Source organism: Boleophthalmus pectinirostris, unplaced genomic scaffold (assembly GCF_026225935.1).
Source record: "Boleophthalmus pectinirostris isolate CB_2022bp ecotype Guang Dong unplaced genomic scaffold, ASM2622593v1 HiC_scaffold_5, whole genome shotgun sequence".
Taxonomy (NCBI): domain Eukaryota; kingdom Metazoa; phylum Chordata; class Actinopteri; order Gobiiformes; family Gobiidae; genus Boleophthalmus; species Boleophthalmus pectinirostris.
The window spans coordinates 14,864,361-14,885,690 of NW_026571404.1; the positions used below are offsets into that span (position 1 = coordinate 14,864,361).

At 37.6% G+C, this 21,330-nt stretch overlaps 1 protein-coding gene across 9 annotated transcripts in view; it reads right to left on the minus strand.

Moving 5' to 3' along the window:
- The window catches only part of LOC110168150 (arginyl-tRNA--protein transferase 1), a 94,982-nt gene that overhangs the window by 56,988 nt on the left and 16,664 nt on the right, over positions 1-21,330 (minus strand). For 7 of the 9 annotated variants that reach the window (XR_008633348.1, XR_008633344.1, XR_008633347.1 and 4 more), the window contains exons 7-8: positions 19,482-19,605; positions 4,756-4,788 (exon numbers count right to left, since the gene is read on the minus strand). Coding sequence is in view for 3 of the 9 variants with exons in the window: in XM_055162670.1 (XP_055018645.1) it covers positions 4,756-4,788; positions 19,482-19,605 (157 nt within the window). In the remaining 6 variants the exon portion in view is untranslated. Of the gene's footprint in view, positions 1-4,755; positions 4,789-16,476; positions 16,595-19,481; positions 19,606-21,330 lie in introns of all 9 variants that reach the window. The other 2 variants (XM_055162671.1, XM_055162672.1) reach the window with 2 other exon arrangements.

Genomic DNA, 21,330 nt, shown 5'->3' on the forward strand with positions numbered 1-21,330 from the left:
ATAATAATGCCTATAATAAAAGAGCTAAGTGTTTTTTGTGGAATATTCCAGGCAAAGCAATGAAGAAATGAAGCAATGATGACAAGCAGAAAAGTTACATAGTGCAGCTTTAAGTTTTAATGTGTGAAGGATAGAATATTTACAATTACTAAAGATGTTTAGAGATTCTGGGAGGTGTGGTGATTATCTCATCATATCCCAAACCAACTTGTGGTTGTGGTAGTTGTATAATTGCTGCCATGAGACAAGCGCCTAAATACAGCCTAAAAAGAAGGGATGGTAGTGTTTTGTGGTGATTAAGAGAGATTAATTTGGCTCTAAGAACAGGTTCAAACTGGGTCAAAGATTATTTAAGGAATATCTGGTTGCTATGGATAGTCTCATCACAGATCTAATATTATAATTATAATCTGCAGTGTAAAGTTGATTAGAAGTTGAGAATTATTTGAATAAATAGCCAAAACCCAGCATACAGTCTTTAAAGAAAGTCCAGGGAGATGGTTAAGTGTTGTGGTGTGGCCAAGGATCTGGGATCATAAAAACGCGGGGACTAATTGGCCTACACCCTGTTAATGAGAGTTTGCCCTTTGGTGAGACACACGGAGGCCATAAACCGAGCAAACACAAGCAGGATGGGTGCATGAACTTGACTCAGTCCATAAAACACATACTGGTATACAAAACTGGGGTAAGGAAAGAAGTAGTAAGTTTAAGTTGTAAGTGAGTATTGCTTTGCTTAGAATGATTCACAGTATGGATTTAAAGTTACTTATATACATAAAGACAAGTACGTGTCACTAATAGTACATCAGGTCAGATTTGTGGAGAGGTGAACCTGCTCACGATAAGAATGCATGTATTTAAAGTCATAAAAAAATGGTAATTAAATTTGAAAAAAGGGATAACTTACTTACGTATAGTTTGAATTTGGACATTAAATTACAGGTGCTGTCAGTTTGTAAAATAACTACATTACTAAAACACCAAAAAATGCCAGAAGTTACATTTAGGCATGCACCGATACTGGCATCTGATATCTGCGTTGATACTGATAAATTAAATCGGCTTCCAAATATTGCTTCAGGCGATATCCTGAGATATAAATTGATGTAATAAATCATAGTCGGCCCAGAAAGTCTCAAAATATTTAAACTTTATTTACACAAAGTTGTTTTGTAGTTGAGAGATAAATAACAGCTACATAACACATGTGGATCAGTTCCGTCTTATTTTATTATTGTGTAAACAAAATAAAATCTGTTTTCAGTCTTCAAAGTATCAGAATTGGTATTGAAACTGAATAGGCTGAATCAGAGCATCCCTAGTTACATTCAAAGTTAGAGATCACCCAGATATATTTTTACTTGTCCAATACTTACAGGAGCTGCTTTTTAAACTTTTACATGAGTGATATTGTTTTGATGTTTACCAATAAGATTCAATTATAATATTATATTTTTTTACTCTGCTTCCAACATAAACATCCCCTAACATCAGACGAAGTCACAGGCACCTGCTTAGGACTAAACATGCTTAAAAGTCCAAATGGGGCTGCTAATAGCGTCTGTCTTTGTGTGTGTAAATGCACGAATGAGGTGGGAGATGATGGTAATAGTATCCGGCTTTCGGCACGAATCCTGCAATTTCAACGCAATGGAACGGCTTCCCAAACAAACAATGAGACAAGCTGGCCGTTGAATTTGGAAAAGTGCTGTTTACATACATTAGGACAAATAGGCCTTTACATGAGAGATGAGGAACCACACATTAGGCAGGTCCATGTGCTGAATGTCTGTGTATTTTAATGGCACGCTGATAGAAGACAGATGCAAGCTACACGCAGAGGATGCCAGACTGTGTAATAATAATGATAAATTTCATGGTACAGGAGAGGAAATAAAAGCAGAAGGGATTAGAAATGAGCCAAACAAGAAACACTGATATTAGTTTTGAGGTAGTGGTTCTCAAAATCTGGTGCGTGGACGTCATATGGTGGGCTGCAAAACAACTGCCAAGTCCTGTTAGACGTAATTCAGTATTGGTGCGCTAATAACAATGCAAGGTATGTTTTCAATTAAGTCAGGTTTAAGTAAGCCAGGTTCAAATTTAGTAAGGTTCTGGTTTGGCCCTAATTCTAGTTAACCAGGACTAACCCAGATGCACTTAAACTAAATCAAAACAAAGCAAAACTATTTTACATCCTCGTTTTCTTCTGTTGTCTTACCTAATCACTTGAAATAGACTTGCTTTAGTCATATTTATTTAATATTTTTGCAGACAATGTGGTAGCAGTAGATTACGTGTTAAATAAAAGTGCGAGTTTCGTGTCAGTGTGTGAGAGCAAATCTGTGCAAGTTGGAGTGCCTGGCCGCCAGCCTTCACGAGGTGATAAAAGCTTGTTTCCTATAAACACTAATGACGTTCATTAGAAAAGACCGGAGGGGCCAGAAGCAGGGTCCCACACGGTGACGGAGCTGCTGTCTCTGCTCTCTATAAATCGGTGTGATTGTCAATTCCAGTCCCATTAAATTGGCTGTTTAATTTTGCTTGTGCCCTAGGTCTAACTGGTAGTGTAATTTTCCTGGGTCGGCTATGCATGGGGTTAGTGATGATTGGCTCTCAACAGGGCGCTGAGTTGAGCACTGACCCTATCTACAAACATGCCACATCTCGCCACATAGAAACCACAGTTTAACCACTAATCCTGTAAGTATCTCATATGTTTTATGAGGTAGGCAAATAAATGTGTGGTTATGCAGCGATGACCAAAATGGCTTAGTTTGAACAATGTCATTACCAGGGTTGAGAAGGTCACTTTTCAAAACAATGTCGCCATGGCTACACATGAATCAAGCTCTGGCTGTTTTAAAATGTGCTTTAAAAACATTTGATTTGATTTAATATGATCAATATGCTGACAGTGACAACTGCCTAGTCAGTTCTTAGAAACTGATATAGTATCTTGCTCGCCAATTTTGAAGGTCTGCAACTTATAACTTGCCCGGCATGCAGAAGTAAAGTAAAAAAAAGTGCATTTAAACAGTGTTTAAAATGACTAATTGATAAGTGTTTTTGTTAGGGTTGGGAATTAATCGACTAAATCAAATTCAATTATCTTTTTATTTGAAAGGTCCGGTATTCAGTCAGTAAAAACATGATAAATGGCACTGACAAATATCTTTTTTATGATCTCGATATTTTTTTTTTTAACACAAAGTTGTCTTATTGCCCAGCTTTCGTTTTGGTTTAAATCATAGACAAAAAACAAACCACACTGTACATTTTACAGCACAATATATTAGCCAAATAAAAATCTTTCAATTGCATGGGCAGCGAGATTTCAGACCAACTTCAAAAGAGTGAATAAAATATATTTCTTTCACTTTCATTTTTTTCTGTCATACAGTTGGAAGGCTCACATAAATTTGGTACCACATACCAGCTTTGACTTGAGCATATGTATTTTGTGCTGCGTGGCTTGATGCTTGAATGTACAGTATTAACTATAGCCACAGAAACCATCTGCTTGGTCCCAGAGTGGTGCCCGCAGAGCTGCCTAATCAGCCTTTAATTTGTAGCACACCACCCAAAGTGAGGAGCCGTATGTCTCAGCGCAGTCAAGGCCAGAGCAAAGTCAACACAGCCACAGCACAATCTGGACACCACATTTCACTGCTCTGCTCCATCACCCACTCCTCCTCCTCTCACATCAGGGAGTTACAGATAACTCAAACTGAATGGAAAAAAACACTTGGCACTTTGACAAATAGCAAATGTGAAATGGTATAAAAAGATAGCTTGAAAAACTGCCAAGATGCGAGATTGGCAGGCTATGGGTGAGCCAAACAATATACAGTACACAGTAACAACTTGTATTAGCCAAAAGTTTTGAATATTTAGATATATTTAACTTTCTCAGAAAAGTTTTTAAAAATTTGCTATTAAAATAACTGTCATTGCAATAAAAACATAGAGTTAAAGTGGACGGGTTACATAAAAAAGTATATATATTATTATATATATATTTTTTTTTAAAGCTAACTCAAAGTTGTATTTCAATTGATTCATGCTTATTTGAGTAATACTGAATTGTCCTGCATATGCTCTGAAAATTTTCACCTACCCACTTTTCTGTACTTACTTACAATCAAAAATTTCAAATCAATATTGCAATTTACAATGAACAACATGTAAAATAAGTATTTACATAGTATGCTATAGTTTAATCAAGTACCCAAAAAGCTTAATAAGTCTTTTTTAAATCTATAGTATAATAGTTGATACAATATTAATTTCTGAATAGTCCTGAATTAATAGTGCTATATTTGTTGATGACACTGATGACATTTCCAATTAGCCATGTGCTTTCTTTACTAAGACTTAAAATCCCACAACATAATTAGAGGGCATTCAAGACAAATAGGTCATATTTTCAGTATTGTGCAGGTAAACTCCACTGACTCCACTATAATCCACCGTATTATAAATGGCCATTAAACCATGGACGCTGCCCACACCACATGTAAAGCACCACTGAAACATACATTAATCTTCTTTTGTGGGCGCCTGACAACACATAGGCACAGTGCGAGTGTGTTTAACAGGAAAAGAAGATTTACTTTCCTTTATTACATCAATGACAGTAATTATGGCAGGAAGACCCTTTCTGGGCCAGGGCATGTCATTACAGGCAACACCCATGGCTGAAAAGAGACTTTAAAAGGTTTTATTAGACTGTCAACAGGATATACATACCTCTAGTGGTGAATCACATAGAAATCTCCGGAACTGTGGAAAGAGGAGAGAGAAAAACAGTTAGCTCTCCGGGTCACCAACTTCTTTGAAAAGACCCAAATGAAAACCATACACGCGTCTGTAGCTTTCCAATTTGGGCTATCCTTCTCGCTATTCTCCTAACTCAGGTGTCACATGTCAAACGCAGACCCTCGCTGACAAAAGGGGCACGAAAAGGAAGAGTGGTATTTACACAAGCGAAAACATTTAGAACATCAACTAGTCTGCAGGCTTACAGTCCGGGGAGGCCGCCCTGACAGCTCAAATAAGCTAGTGTTGCCAATGTTAAAATAGCTTTACTGCCAAACCCATTTACAAAAACGAACACCAGATTTCAATTACGAGAGAACTTTATGTACGTGGAAATTCTTGTTTTTCTCTCTATCGTGCTTTGTCTTTTACTGCGATGGTTTGAGAGCAGTGAATTTTCAGGGATTAAAGGCCAAAATGCTGCGTATGTCTAAGTTTAGGGGCCAAAACCTTTTCTAATAGGAACCAGGGGGGCCACAGTAAAAGCAATGATTGACAGTTGTTGCGTTTAGTCATTCTTGATGTTATACAGCACGAACTCTGCACCACAATTTGAATTTATGTTTCTCCAGGAATGCTACAAAGCCGGCAGATTTCGCTCATTGTTGTTGGGAATGCTTCAGTGTTGTGCAAATCCTCGTAAACACAGGAAGCCGAGAGTCCAAGAGAGACAAAATGATGTAAACTGATATCAACATCTTTACACTGTGAAAAAAAGGGCATCATGCACGATCAGCTGCAACAAGCAACCACTGGTTTTATGAGAGTTCACCGTTCCTCCCCATTTTCCACTGTCTTTATGCCAATAGACTGTAAATACAATATACAAAGGAAGTGGATGAAATGTGCTGGCAGCGTCCTACACAAGATTTTCTATGGATAGATTGGTTGATGTCAGATTGATAAACATATAGCCCTAAATACTGTATTTTTCGGACTGTAAGTCGCACTTTTTTTCATGTTTTGAGTGGTCCTGCGATTTATACTCTGGTGCCGCTTATATATTAAAATTTTCACACTGACAGCCAAGAGAGGCTCTAGGCTCGTGTGCCAGTATCTGCTACGTCTTTTACTCCTGTACCACTGTCACTTCGCTCTACTGCGTATGTCTCCTGCAGAAAAAGCTGCTGTTTTGCGGCAAGTAGTGAAATATGCAGCAGAAAAAAAGTTTGGAGTGAGCGAGAAACTTGTGAGGGACTGGCTGAAAGTGGGGATGGAGAACACAGCAAAAACACAGAGAACACGGTAACCAGGAAGATGCGCCATGCAACTTTCCTGTAAGTGATTGGATGGATCGACAAAGCCTCGACTTCAGTGACAACCGAAACCATCCTCTCGGGATTCAGAAAGGCCGGAAAAATTGTAACTGGAACTGATGCTGAATCTGATGACAGCTACACAGAAGAGGAAGCAGCCCTCTGTTTATCTCCGGAGGTCGCCACGTTGCTCAGAAGTGACACCGAGGATGAAGAATTCAATGGTGATTTGGAGTGAGATGAAGAGTTTGGTAAACTTGTTCTGTTGTTTATGCTATAATTATCTGAATAACTGTTCATATGTGACGTTAACAGTCTGTTGTTCTCTGTTCTATTGTTATTATTACTATAACTTGCCTTTCAAGATGAAATGTCAGTTCCTGGTCTCTGATTTTATAAAATACATTTTTCCCCAAAAGGTGCAACTTATATATGTTTTTTCTTCTTCATTACGCACTTTTTGGCTGGTGCGACTTATATTCTGGAGAGACTTATAGTCCGAAAAATATGATACTATAAATACAAAATGTGCAACAAATTAAAATACAGTTTAGCAGCCTTAATTACTTAAGACTTAATTTGTTAAATTAATGGCTTATTATAGTGTTATCTTGATGCTCAATTTCAAAGGATTTCAATTTTAATAAGGAAAAGGCACACCACCATATTAGAAATGCTCCTTTTTTAAGCAATTGATACTTTGCAGCACATGTCATCAACATTCCCTGTTGTGTGATGCTAACCGTAGGCACTGCTCTGACTTTTTTTTTTTCAACACAGTCTGACCATAAAGAATTGGCTTAGCTGGAACAATAACAGGTGAGCTGATTTGTGCTTTTAAAGAAGTCCCTCTCAAATAACATTACAGTTTTTCAGTTAGTCTCAGTTTCTCTAGTAACATGTGGCTTATTCTGATACAGATCAAGACCATTACAAACCTTTTTCAGGAAAGGTCCAGTTTTGTTCTATTTTTCTAATATTTTTCATTACTGATATCTGATCAAATTAGTATTGAGTTTCAGCTGATCCAAAAACTTGATAAGTGAATTCAATACGAGGTTAATATTTTTTATAATGTAATGCTTCCAGATGTCACTTGTCTCATGACTATAGGGGCAATGTTTTAATTTGAAACAAAGGACAATGTAAGGTTTGGTAGTAGAGACATAAACAAGAAATAAAAAATAAAATAAAAATGACACTGATTTGACAACTAAATAACACATTGACTGCAACAAAAGTGTCTCAGGTGAGGAATCCCTATTTTTACTGTTGACGTAGCAGCCCTGTCTTTCTCTAAGGGAGAAACATCTGTCTTCCCTCTGCGTATTATTAACAAGATGATCTAATGGTTGCTGGAAATTGCTATGAGCAGCACAGATTGTTTGGCGGTGTGTGTGTTCAATGGGAAACAGGTAGTAACAGAAACTGCTAACATAAAAGCAATGGCTTGTATAGAGGGGAAATTTTGAATTGTATATGTGTATTGATGCTCTGTGAGGTATCATTAACCACAACACTGGGCTTTTGCGTGCATTGGATGGCTGCTGGGTTGTTAGTCTGTTATCAAGGATACTGAAATTTAAAAACGAAAAAGTAAAAAAAAATCCCCAAAAACTTTCTGGTGGAGTCACACTACCTGCTTGTATCCATGGGGATGTTATTGTTGCCTAGAATGCTCCACAGTATGGCATTTAACTTCTTTATCCAAAGTAAAGTAAGAATGCATGTTTGTGGAACATTCCAGACAAAGCAATATCACCCTCACGAAGACAAGCAGGTGGTAGATGTTCCGCGGGAAAAGTTACACAGTGGACCTTTAAAACAAAGTCATAAATTGGACAGAGTTACGTACTTTGCTTTATCTGCATTGCCTGTGCTCCCATCACTTAATGAGCTACTTAAGAATATAGATTATTCTGTTTCAACTACACTTTCTTGTGGAGTTGGAATCAATAATAAAGTACAAATCATACAGAAAGATTGATCCATAACAAATGCAAAGTCTACACCAGAGCACAGTGGGGGTTTTTTCTCAGAGCTGCTGCATTCTGAGCTATAAACCCATTCAACTGGTGCGCCCTGTGGTGATGTGTACAGAAACACTCAATTCAATTTCACACCAACAAGAGAGAGCGCATATGACACAGCAGTAACACGGGCAACAGAAATACCGGATTATAATCTTTTGTTCAGCAACAGAAGCACAACCAAACCAGGGCTAAACAAGGGCTAAACCAAGGCTAAACAAGGGCTAAATGAGGACTTTACCAGGACTAAACCAGGTATAAACCAGGGCTAAGTCAGGACTGTATCAGGTCTTAAAGTGAAAAAAAAAAAATATATATATATATATATATATATATATATATATATATATACACACATACAGAACTATACAGATTTTACAGAGACAAGGATGACCAAATTACAGGTCAGATCTGTGAGGAGGTGACCCCAGTCACAGTTTTTGTGAGCAATAAAAACACTTGTAATCTAAAATATGTAAATAAATAAAAGTAAGAAGTAATGCCGTACTGTGGAGCATTCCTGCCAAAGCATATAACACTTCCATAGAAACAAACAGGTGGTAGTTTGATATATGGAGATAATAAGACACATTAAGTGATTGTATATATGCTTTTGTCCATACAGTGTAAGGTGTCTTGGTTGACACTTGATTAAGTTATAATTTGAATGCAGCTTTAGGTCCATTATAGTCCTGTTTAAGGCCTGGTTTAGCCATAATTTTGCTTTGGCCTTGTACTGTTGGTATTGTCAAGCCAAACATTTTATGAGGTGGTACTTCATGTGAAAACTTTGAGAAGTGATGCTCTATACGTATCCAAATTGGAACCTCCGTTTAAAGCTCCTGAGAACCATAAGGCCCACATACCAAGCAAACATGTCCCAGCCTCCAGAAAAGATCACTTCACACTTCGAGGTAGAAAACAAGAAGCAGTCTTTGTCTAAACAATTGCTTTCATTTGGATTATTGAAAAAGTTTCCATTGCATCACAGTTGCTGCTACATCTGTTTCGCCGACAATGATCTTTGCTCATGCGAAAAAATGCTTATCAGGTTCCCCACCTGTGAAACCGAGCCAGTAAAGTGTAATTTTCCACTGCTAGCTCCACAGTGACTACTGCTTTGTCAGAGTCCAAATTACCAACAGCAAAAACTCATAATGGCCAATGCAATGCTTAGGGGCTCGAATAAAACTTTTATGTTTGAGTCACAGAAAACTCAATGGTTTGAAAGCAGAGAAACATCTGAATTTGTAATAGGTGATAATTAATGGGCAAAAGACCATATTCAGACACTTAAAAGTTATCATATTATATATATTTTTAGTCTGTTTTCATGTAATAAAGTAAAGTTGCCTTACCCCAGGACACATATTGTCAAAGTTCGTAGGTTCAAAATGAGACCTCTGTGCTGCCTGCATCTAATTTTAAAGCATTGTTATAATCTGTGAACCAGCAAGTAAGGCTGGTTCACTTTTAGCCTGCTAGTGTTTGTTAACTTTACTGTGACTGCAAATCTTTGAAAGTTGTTAAAAGTGCTTATAAACTCATCACAGTGAATAATTACGACACCAAGAATGCATTAGGAAAGTGAGGAATAAGTTTGGACCACTGCACACTGTTTAAAATCAACTACTTCTGTTTTTTTATGTGTTTCAATTGCTAAAATAAGATACAGTGCATTTATTATATAGCGTTATGTTTATGCAGCCTAGAGTAACCTTTATGCTTTTTCTGGAGTCACCAAATATTAGTGTAATGAGCCATTCCATCGTACTTTCTTCTTTTTGAAAGTGAGATCTATTTGGGGATCCACACAGAAATTAGTTTCACTCTCTAAGTTTGATAGTCAACCAGTTAATCTGCAAGTGTTTCCATTTTTGATACAGAATGAACAAGGCATTTCTCTCATAGGTAAACTAATCAATCCCACCCTTGTGTGTATACAATAGTGGGCAGGCCCGATAATTATGTACAGAAAGATGATATTTATGTCTAGAACAAATAACAAAAGGATTATAAACCATTTAAAACTTGAGTCCTTGTGGCCATCATTGAAAAACTTAAATGTGATTGAATGTCAACAGTCCTTTTTGTTAACTTTCTTCCATTGCAGATGCTTGAGAAATGCAAGATAGTGTAAAACTGCTCTCAAACTCGATGTGTCAAACTTGCTGGAGCATTAGACGATCTTCTCCTGGGGTCTGGCAGCTCTGTTCCATCCCCAAACACTGAGAAACAACAGCCGCTCAAGCTGACACAAGCAGAAACTATACAATCGCTCAAAGACACTGCAAGAGATAGATGACACTAATGTACAATACAAGCTCTTCAGGAACAGGAAGCCAATACATCAGACCCAGAGTGACCCAACGAAGCCCCATCTCCTACACATGGAGTCCATCTCAGTAACTCTCTCTTTCTCTGGTAAACAGTCATCTGTGCACAATTAGGAGCAGTCTCACACACAAAACACTTACGCACATCTGCCTAATTGCTACTTAGACGTTCAGCCATTGACTTTTTACTAGCAAAAATTGTGCTATTTATTTGAGGGACGAGGTGTCTATTTAGTCCCCTACATTAAAAAGCAATAAAACCCAGTCAGCCAGTTTCCCCTAGACCCCACATTGTGCTCACTGTCACTAAAAGTTGTATTTCAGCTTACAAAAATCTGGATAAACAATACAAATACAAACATATTAAAAATTCTCTGCCTCTTTCAAGGCAATAGCTTTATCCCACAATCTCTCTCCACTGCTCAATCTCATGCAAAAACTACAAAATGATTTAAAATGTGAACCATTTTGTAATTGGTAGAATATAATATAAGGTTTAAAAATCATTGTAAACATTTCAAATATACACTATGAAACATTTCTGGTGGGCCAACTGCTTGCATCATGGAGATATTACAGCTTTTCCTTGAATGATCCACAGATTGGCTTTACTAGCATTGATTCAGCTATGTTTTCTTGGTTCGAAAATGCCTTCATCATGCATTCGCAATCTGTGTATCATTCGTGCATTTGAAACCAAACCAAAAACCAAAACCAAAAATAAGAAAATGAAAAAACAATTATTTTCTTCAGTATTTGTCTCCAAAACGAAAATGAAAAAACGGATAACAATTCGTTTTTTCAGTTTTTGTATTTAAATGAATAATGGAAAAAACGGATAACGACCGTTTCCTGTTTCTATGACTTAAACTGCGATGCCGGACTTTTGTGCCGCATACAGACTGAACCAGGTCTGGGACCAGACCAGAACCAGACCGGGACTGAGACCAGGACTGAGACCAGGACTTAGACCGCAACCAGACGAGGACTGAGTCAGGGACCAGACCGGGACCAGGACTGAGACCGGGACTGAGACCGGGACTGGGACTGAGACCGGGACTGAGACCGGGACTGAGACCAGGACTGAGACCGCAACCAGACAAGGACTGAGTCAGGGACCAGACCGGGACCATGACAGAGACCGGGACTGAGACCGGGACTGAGGCCGGGACTGAGGCCGGGACTGAGGCCGGGACTGAGGCCGGGACTGAGGCCGGGACCGGACCGTGACTAAGACCAAGACTGAGACTGGGACTGAGACCAGAATCAGACCAGGACTGAAAAAGGTTTAGTCCTGGTTTAGTCCTGATTCAGTCCTCGTTCAGTTCGTATGCGGCGTAACAGTCCCGCATCACAGTTTAAGTCATGAAAACAGGAAACGGCAGTTATTGTTTTTTTTCCATTAATCATTTAAACACAAAACCAAAAAATGAAAACACAAATCGTTATCCGTTTTTTCATTTTGGTTTTGGAGACAAATAAAATAGTTTTTAGTTTTCTTATTTTTGGTTTTATATTGAAAAACAAATGAATGAATGATGCACGGATTATTCACCTCTCCACAGATCTGCTTTTTATTTTGGCCTAGTGGCTTCCCCTTCTTGTCTTCATGGCGATAGATAAAGCCATGTCGTGAGACCATTCCAAGCAAACCAATAACATATCCATGGAGACAAGCAAATCAGAAATCCACCAGAAATCTTACACAGCAAAAATCACATTCAAACATGACTGGTGTATCCTGATCATGACTTAACTTTGACCTCGTCTATCTCCTTGACCGTTTCCCCTATTCCCCCATGTGTCTTTGTTGAGATTGTGGCCATCAGGAAGAGTAAATAACAATTGAGTAGAATTTGTTTTCCCTAAAATGAATGCCACATGTGCAGGAACTCTCTGCGTCATGGCTCGACACAACTTTTAGGCTCGCTAAGTGTGAGTGAATGCGTGCGTGTACGTTTAAATAACTCCATGTATGTAGTATGTAAGTAAATGGGCCCCCTCAACGCAGACTGCAGAGTGGAAATGAAGGCAATAATGTCTGGCAGAGGTCCAGTAATGGCCTGAACAGGAAATGCATACATTCTTAAAACAAACAAAGTGATTCCTCTGGGGACAACATAGAGTCTGGTGATAGAGCAGTTTAGGGAAGTCTCTATTGGTGATTGACTAGGGGCCAAGCAGACTGAATGCACATGCAGTCCCCAAGTAATACGCTTAAAAACCAGATGAACTTGAGACTCCAGTTTGCTGTCTCTCTCTGCTATTGTTCTTAAATGATGCTTGGAGAAAGAGGGAACGTATCTCAACAGCAGAACAAGACTAGCCTGTTGTGGTCTATAGTTTAGCAGCCAACATTTTTCCACATTAAATATAAAAAAAAAGAGAAGCATCACCAGCTACAGTAGTAGTCTGCTTGAGTACAAGTCTCTCCATGGCCTAGCACCAAAGTACATCTCTGACATGTTAGTGCAATATGAACCATCTTGCACTTTGAAATCCTCAGGGACCAGCCTCCTGCTGCTGCCCACAGTCAGGACTAAACACGGGGAGTCAGCGTTTATGCAGCTAAAACCTGGAACAGTCTTCCTGAAGATGATAGACAGGCCTCTACCTTGACCCTGTTTAAATCCAGGCTCAAAACTGTTTGTTTAGCTGTGCATATGACTGAAAGGTTTTCATTTTTCATTCTGCACTCTTCGCTCTCATTTAATGTCTCTCTTTCTTTTTAATTTATGATTAATTATGTTTTGATTTGTTTGTATTGTGATTTAATGCACTTCTTATTCTGTACAGCACTTTGAATTATTTTGTGTATGAATTGTGCTATACAAATATACTTGCCTTGCCGTGCATTTAACACAAACATTGCATATTTAGACTGTACTCCGCTGCGTTTTTTAAACTCCACTCCTCCTTCACTGGAATCATTTGGATCATTTCAGCCCTGAAGTTGCCCATCTCTAAAGGTAAAAGGAGCTGATAAGTTGAAAACCACTGCTTCATGACATCACAAGGTGGAACCTACAAAGTGAGCTCTTTTGAAAATTCATTTAAGACAATTAATCCAGCTATAAATACATTTGATTGCTTACTTGCGTGCATCCTTCCAACTAAATTACACCTCAACAGTAGTCAGTATTGTTTGTGCCAAACTGTGGGGGCATATTTCTGGGAATAGTTAAAATAAATTGTGCTTCATTGCAGTCTCATGAGCTGTCAAAGTGAGTCCAGGTAAAGGGACTACAATAAAGCCTAATTAGTTTGAACAATAAAAGCTGATTTTCAAGACACTCACTATTGTGAAGCAAAGCAAAAAACACATGTATATCTCATCCAAATGTTATATAAATGCATATGAGGCGTAGATTGCAGCTAAAACGGTTTAACTGCAGCGTGTTTTCCATTTGCCAAATCTATATATAACTTTGTAATAATGTGAACAATAATTGAGCTAAATGTTAGACGCAATCAACATAACTATAAATCAACACATGCCAATCAAACATCTGGAAACTCCCAACTCAATCTGGCAACCCAACAGAGGCTCCACTGTACATATAAATAATTTGGAGATGTTATTTTTCTTGCCTGTGAACCCATTCGATCTTAAGGTAGTAAAATCCCGTAAGCTCACAAACGCTCCTTGCCCATTAACAGGGGTTGTGTTATGGCAGTAGGAAAGAATCTGCTACAGACTGCTCGATCTGACAGTTTTTATTATTTATTAATTACCTTACATTTTACAAGCTGGAGGATTGAGTAATTTAGCGAGGCTTGCTTGGCAGGAGGAGGGAGGGGAGGTTGTTTTTCCAGCCCTGAGGGACAAAAGGCTCTCTCAGGTTAGTGGGAACTCTCTCTCTGCAGCTCTGCATCCTTCCTGACTAGACTCTAGACTTTATTTTTAGGTCAGTTCGAGGTGTACGTGGATGTATTAACTGTTTATATACAACACTGGTGCTTATACAAAGATGAATGGGTTCAGTATAGCTGTTAGTGTTGCAATATTTTCAATGCAGTTGGAAAGGCTTGATATGCAATACAGATTTCTATACCACCATTTTAAAATGCTTTAATTTAAAGCAACATAATTATAGCCTGATTCATCACTCTGACCTCACAGCGTTAGAATTTGTTCGCTTGACAGTAGGCGGGTACTTTTTTTCATTTAACCAATCTGCTATTTGGTCGTGACGTATGTAATGCGCTGCTAAGGGGCCTAACTGGTATATTAAGCTTTTCCCTAATCCTGTAGGAAGAAGGGTTATAACGTCTTTCCCCTTGATAAAAGTCACTGAACATTCTCTTTGTTCCGGCTTTAAATTCTCAATCTCGGGAATCATTGCCAACACAGAATGTATGGCTCTTCGCTGACTGGCTGGTGTCCGAACTCGCACTACTGGGGATTTTGTGAACCGTTTAGTGTATTTTGATTCCTGACCTAGTCGCTGGAAAAAAATGAAATTGAGCGGAGGCACTAGGTGGCACCAGTCTGAAATAATGATACTTTCTTCAACGTTATGTGGTCTTAAACTAATTGTTACGTAGAATAAATGACCCTTGAATGGTCAACTTTGTCCAGTTTAGTCAGTAATAATTTCAAAAGTATCTTGTTTTGAGAATCTTCTTTTGAACTAGGTTTAGTATATTTTGATCAATTTATTGACAATTCTAATACCAATAGAGTACTACTGTATATGTATGTTTAAAAAAAAAGTAACCAGCAAGACCACTGTTAGATATGCCAGCCTCTTTTCCTTTCAGGGAGCAATATAAAAGAAATACAAGCACATGCATCTTCTTCTCATCAACTGTTACCTTTCATTGAATCCATCTATCTCTCCATCCTCTAGGCCTAAACTCTAATGTAAACATCCTTCTACTCACTATCCCTCCTCTGGACATGTCCAAACCATAACTTAAATGCCATACTGTGGAAAATTCTAGGCAACTCCATGAAGAAAAGTAGGTGACGGACCCTCCACCAGTACAGTTACATAGTGTATGCTTAAGATTTGAAAAATAGACTCCTCAAACATGCACATTGTATACATTACAGGCATTGCACATATTAGGTAACACGTATGGCTTTAGGGCTTTAGCTTTTTAGCATTCCTGCCACATCTGTTTATGATCAACACAGCAGCCAACCAACTGAGGTGAACATTTGTATTGGGGCCAGGGTAATTTAATGTTTTTAATTAGGTCTTTCATTGAAATAAATGGAAAAATGGGCATGCTACTTGTGACAATGCTAAATAATTCAAATAGTAAACCATATACAGGCTTGTCTTGTCACTGCAGCCATGTCACGTTTCTTATTAGCATTCATAATTACAATCCACCTGTCTTGGTATTTCTAACATTTTATTACGTTTTGCTTAAATGGGCTGAAAAAAACGAATTTTCAATTAACTTTGGGCTCAAATTAAAATTATAGTCATGAATAAAAATATTTTTACACAATAAAACAGTGGCAAGCAGAAGTCAGTTGGCTGTGCAGTGGTGCCAGGCTTAGGATAACTAAGTGCAAACTCTGTTACAATAATACATTTTACTGTGAGAAAATGAGATATGAGCAATACAATTTTAGATTTTACATATTTATACCTTTTACTTTCAATATTGGGGAACTTTTCAATAATAACTCCTTATATGTTGCACTTTACAATATGGACAAGCCTTTTTTGTAGTCAGTAATAGTAAAAGCGGTAGCAGTAGTAGTAGTATTAGTAGTATTAGTAGTAGAAGTGGTAGCAATAGTAGTATTAGTGGTAGTAGTAGAAGCAGTAATAGCAGCAGTAGTCGTCGTCGTAGTAGAAATATTTTGTGTGTTTCATTGTGCTATATCTTAAGCCTTTATGTCTTATTTACAGTATGGTCCATTTAGAAAAGAGTTTGATGAGATTTTCATGCTGGTTATTATCTCAGAGGCACAAAGTAGTCTCAATATTAGTTTTTATTGCATACTAAACATACAATGTATTACTGTGCCAGGCTTATTGGGTGCGGAATAAAAACATGCAGTACCTCGCTCTCATCACACTCCTCATCGTTGTGAATGGCGATCTGGTAGCGTGCGAACAGAGCCGCAGACTGCTCATATGATGCAGTGAACTGGGGGTCGTCAAAGTTCACCGGCACTAGCCTCACCTTCAGCATGAGGGAGGGGAGGGGGCAAACAGGTGGAGCAGGTGCATCAATTCATACAACAATTCAAAGTACAAGTGGTTGGAACTAGGGCTGCACCATAAAATAGGGCTCAATACATTTATTTTTCCTGCAATATTTTTTTTCAGTCATTCTAAAATACCTGATTATGTCAAAATATTGTTGCTGTCAGAAAATGTTATATTTTGACTGGAATGTTAAACAGTATGGCATTAAATGTATCTATATGGAGGCAAACAACTATAACTGAATGCAAGATAGACAGATTTAACGTCATACTGAAGATCATTCATAGCAGAGCAATAATATCTCCATGAACACCAGCAGGTAGCAAAACCCCAACCAGAAAAATTGCACGTTTGGGGACTATAATTCCAGAATAAGATAAGAAAAAATTAATTTCATTGCACCTTTAATTGCTATAGCTAATAGTCTAAATAATAATTTAGTTTTGACAAAAGATTTAAACTCTCTATAATTTTGTCAATTTTTTTTTCTCAGGTTTGAAATATAATTGAAATACTGTGTAATAATAATGTGTACTTGTGCAGCCCTTGTTTGATTAAAAGCAGGAGAGAGGCAGGAGTGTAAAGGGGAAGATTTGGCAGTGAAGGTAAAACAGTGTTATAGAAGTGATTGTGGCTTCTCTGGGTTCACGTCAGTCTCCCCGTCCTCAAGGCAAGAGGCTGCACGGCAGGCCTGCTTTGAATTTGACACACCTGATCCCAAAATTGTATGAGATTGTTGCTCCGAAAGGAAACATTGACTTAATCATTCCTAAAACATAAACACGGTGTGATAAACTTCGAGAGAGTTCAAGGAGACTGACGGCAGACAGACCAGAATACAGGAAGTCCTTTTCTGAAGATGAGGCTAGTGCACTGCCCAGCCTTTACCAGAGATTACTGCTGATGACCCCAAATGGACAATGATGACAATATATGTATACAAGCCTTTTCTAGTAAGCAAATTAAGCCATGAAAGCATTTTGAATGTTTTTGTGTTGTTGTTATTCTCTTAATGATAATGAGCAATGAACAATAATGCTGTACTATTCAAATTTTCTCATTTGGATAATTTCTAAATAATAACCATTTACCAAAACCCAGTTGTGTAGTAGATTAGCATCTTGATATGAACAGACAGCTACAATGTAATACTTAAAAACTCCAAATAGTAAAGTTTCTCTGCCGTAACAACACAACAATTATGATATTGTACTGTTAAACAACATTGTAATTCTATCCTCCCATTTTAACCCAGGCAAAAGTCTTGCAAAATATATCACAAACAAATCCATATTGCAATTTCAATGGACGCTATTAGCAAATAATGACAAAGACTGTGATTATTTAATATAATTTAGTCTGCAAACAATAAAATATCCTGCCTTTTTCAAGAAAAATCATGCTGTAGCTGTAGTTTACTATCCAAACATGTTCTGAAATTCATGGGTTTTTGTATCCCATGAATATTAGTATTAGTTTAACAATTTATATTCAGTCTTCTCTCAGATGGTAATGCTCCTGGACATGTTTTAAAATGAAACTTGAATAGAATTCTGCTGTTAAAAATACATTGTAAACCACATTCCAATATATTTTGCCAAAATTGTTCAACTGTCCAAATCTATTTGACTATTCCTGGCAGAGCTGGTTTGCCATAAAACAACATTGAACCAACTCGAAAACAATTACCGCCATCAAACTGAATGAGACAGTGACATTCAAAATTGAAAAGAAATAGTTTTACTATTAACATCAAAAATTACAATTGTAATCGCTATTGCAATTCAGTATTTTGCCAAAACTGTTCAGTCCAATCTATGACTCTTCTTGGCAAAGCTGATTTGCCTTAAAACAATATCCAACCTACTCACAAACAATTACAACCACCGAACCGAATGAGACAATGACATCAAACTGCTTTTAAGCCATCCTAGATTTCCACAGTTTTCCTTTCAGACATTACGGTGTAGTGTGACGGGGGCAGACAGGGGAGTGGAGTGAAGGCGTGAAGGTCAGCTGACAAAGTGCCCCCCACAAAAGTGTAAAAGAACCTCATCATCACCGAGTCGCCTCTGGCCACTCACACACCTGGAGAAACACGGGCGTATGGAAACATTTCAGTCCATTTCCGCAGCCTTTGAGGCCGGCTCCTTTACATGTGCGGCCCCCACGATGTGACACCCCATTCACAGCTTTTAATTCAGACAGACATTTTGGCCCCATTTCCCCCCATAACTGCACAAAATGTCTACTGTAGGTTTCAAAATGGAGAAGTCAGGTGTCTAGTTTCTCAAACGTTCAAGCTATGTTTATATTTTTGAAGAGTCTAGGTTTGATCCTCTGCATCGACAGATATTCATTTGTACTTGAACTTGTACTATTCTGGTGTTGCAGCTCTAGGTTAAAAACAGTTCTGTTTAGCTTTATATTTATTTGAAAATTATGATTTATGTTTTTATTGACTGATTTCATTTAATATACTAAATAAAACACTCTTTAAATTAGAATTGCAGATCATTTAAAACAATACTGATACTTCAAATAACCACTACTGCATAATCAATTCAAGCCATCACCTTCAAACTAGTCCTATATTTGCTTTTTTTCAATTCTCTTTACTACTAAAAAAACATATTTTTTGGAAGATGCTTGTATAAAACATTGAAGTAGTGATTCCCATTCACCTGTATTAAAAATATAATTCACAAAAAGACCCTATTCCTACATCTTAACACACTAATCTTCATTCACTTGAAAGCAGATCATAACCCTTTCACCACTACTTAAGGTGTCTCTGAACCTCCCTCCCTGTAGCTGTGGCTGGAGCAGGTTGACCTACGACCCTCGCCCTCTGACCTGGCTCTCGGACGGTTTTTCAGGAGGGTCCTTGTGAATGGCCATCTGGTAGAGTTTGTACACTTTGTAGGAGGCGTCGAAAGAGGCTTTGAACTGCGGGCTGGGGGGATTGGAGCGCACTAGCCTCACCTTCGAAAAGAACATGGTCACAAAAGGGTTAACACGAAACAAGTGCAAACAGAGAGATAAGGGGTTAGAAGTGAAGATCATGAAAGGAGAGAGGGACACAACATACTCAAAGAAAAAAAACACATCCTGTAGTTAAAGCTTTCAGTATATAATAATAACAACAGTTTCAATTTAATATAGATTGAAATCATTTTGGTTTTCTTAATTAATTCATTAAAAATAAAAATTCCAATTGTTTCACAGGTATGCAGTATTTGGGCTCTATTTTAAAGGTGGACTATAACTTTTCTGGAGGAGGTAATACGATCAGCCTGTCTCCATAGCGATGTAACTGCATTGTGTAGAATGGTCAGCTCAGTATGATGTTCGCTATCACCAAATTACAAGTCAGATCTGTGGAGAGGTGAGCCCTAATGCAACAGAATGCAAGGTATAAGTATTAAATCACCTGTATTGAATAAATACATGATAAATAAGTAAAAAAGAAAAGAAATATCATCTCCATATAGACAAGCAGGTTGCATATCCTCCTCTAGAAAAGCTTCAAAGTCCATCTTTAAGTGTAAATCCAATTGAAAAAATCCACTAATGCACTAAAATACATTATTGAAAATCTAATGCAATACCATACTGCATTAAAATTTCAATAATGCACTTTAACATTTTCTACAGTAATTCAAATAATTTAGTTTTATCTCTAAAAGTGTGTTTTATCCCTCTGTAAAGATCGGTTGTTTGTGGAAAAAGCTTTGGTAGCAGAGTCTTTGTCCCAGAGGAGCAATAATCATTAGCCTATTGATTGCCTTTTTTATGTATGAGCCCATTGCCGCAAGTGATTTCACCATGCTTTGTAAATAAATGGTTTTGATATTTGTTCTTTATTTATTATTGTAAAGCTTTTGAGTGCTTTTATTTGCTTAATTTAAATTACAGTGTAATCTCAGGACTTTGATATAGATCTGACCTGGTCCATCAATGATGAAATTTGATCCTTTTCCATTCATTCTTAAATAACAGCATGAAAAATGTGCTTTTAATTTTCATTTGGAAGTTTTAATGACTTGTTTTTTTACAGAGGTGTCAAACAGGGTGAACAGAAGTCTATGTTCAGCCAAGCAGCCCACTCATTCCCATTTCAATATCTAACAGAGCCCATAACAGACACACTACTCGAATGAGAAAGTAGCTACGTTGTTATTGTCGCTGAATTTGAACTCAATTTTAACTTCCTTCGGCCCAAATTTAATTACCATCTCAGCGCTGGGGAGCTTGTGTTGGCCACCAGCTTGTGATATAAAATTGCCTTGAACTGTCGGGAACTTAGCCTGGCGTTTATTTGAGTTGGACATGCACCGGTCTCACTCTATGTGCTCTCTGTATGTAGATCTTTCAGAAAACCAGAAAGATGATACACCAATAATGTCTGAAAATAACTGCATTTAATTCACTAATAAGATATGGTTTAAAGGAGCATTTTTATCAGTGGCTGCGGGTTCAACAGGAACAGGAATATGCCAAAATGTCAAAACAATTTTATGGAAATTTGGATAATATGTTCAATATTCAACTGAAGAATGTTCCTTGAAAGACATACAATACTTGCGGCTCTGTCTTGAACTTTTGAGAAAATAAATACATTTTGTAGTATTTGAATCAGGATAATTCAAATAAAAAGTCAAAAAGGCTGTTAGTTTTAATAACCCATGTTTTAAATACAAAA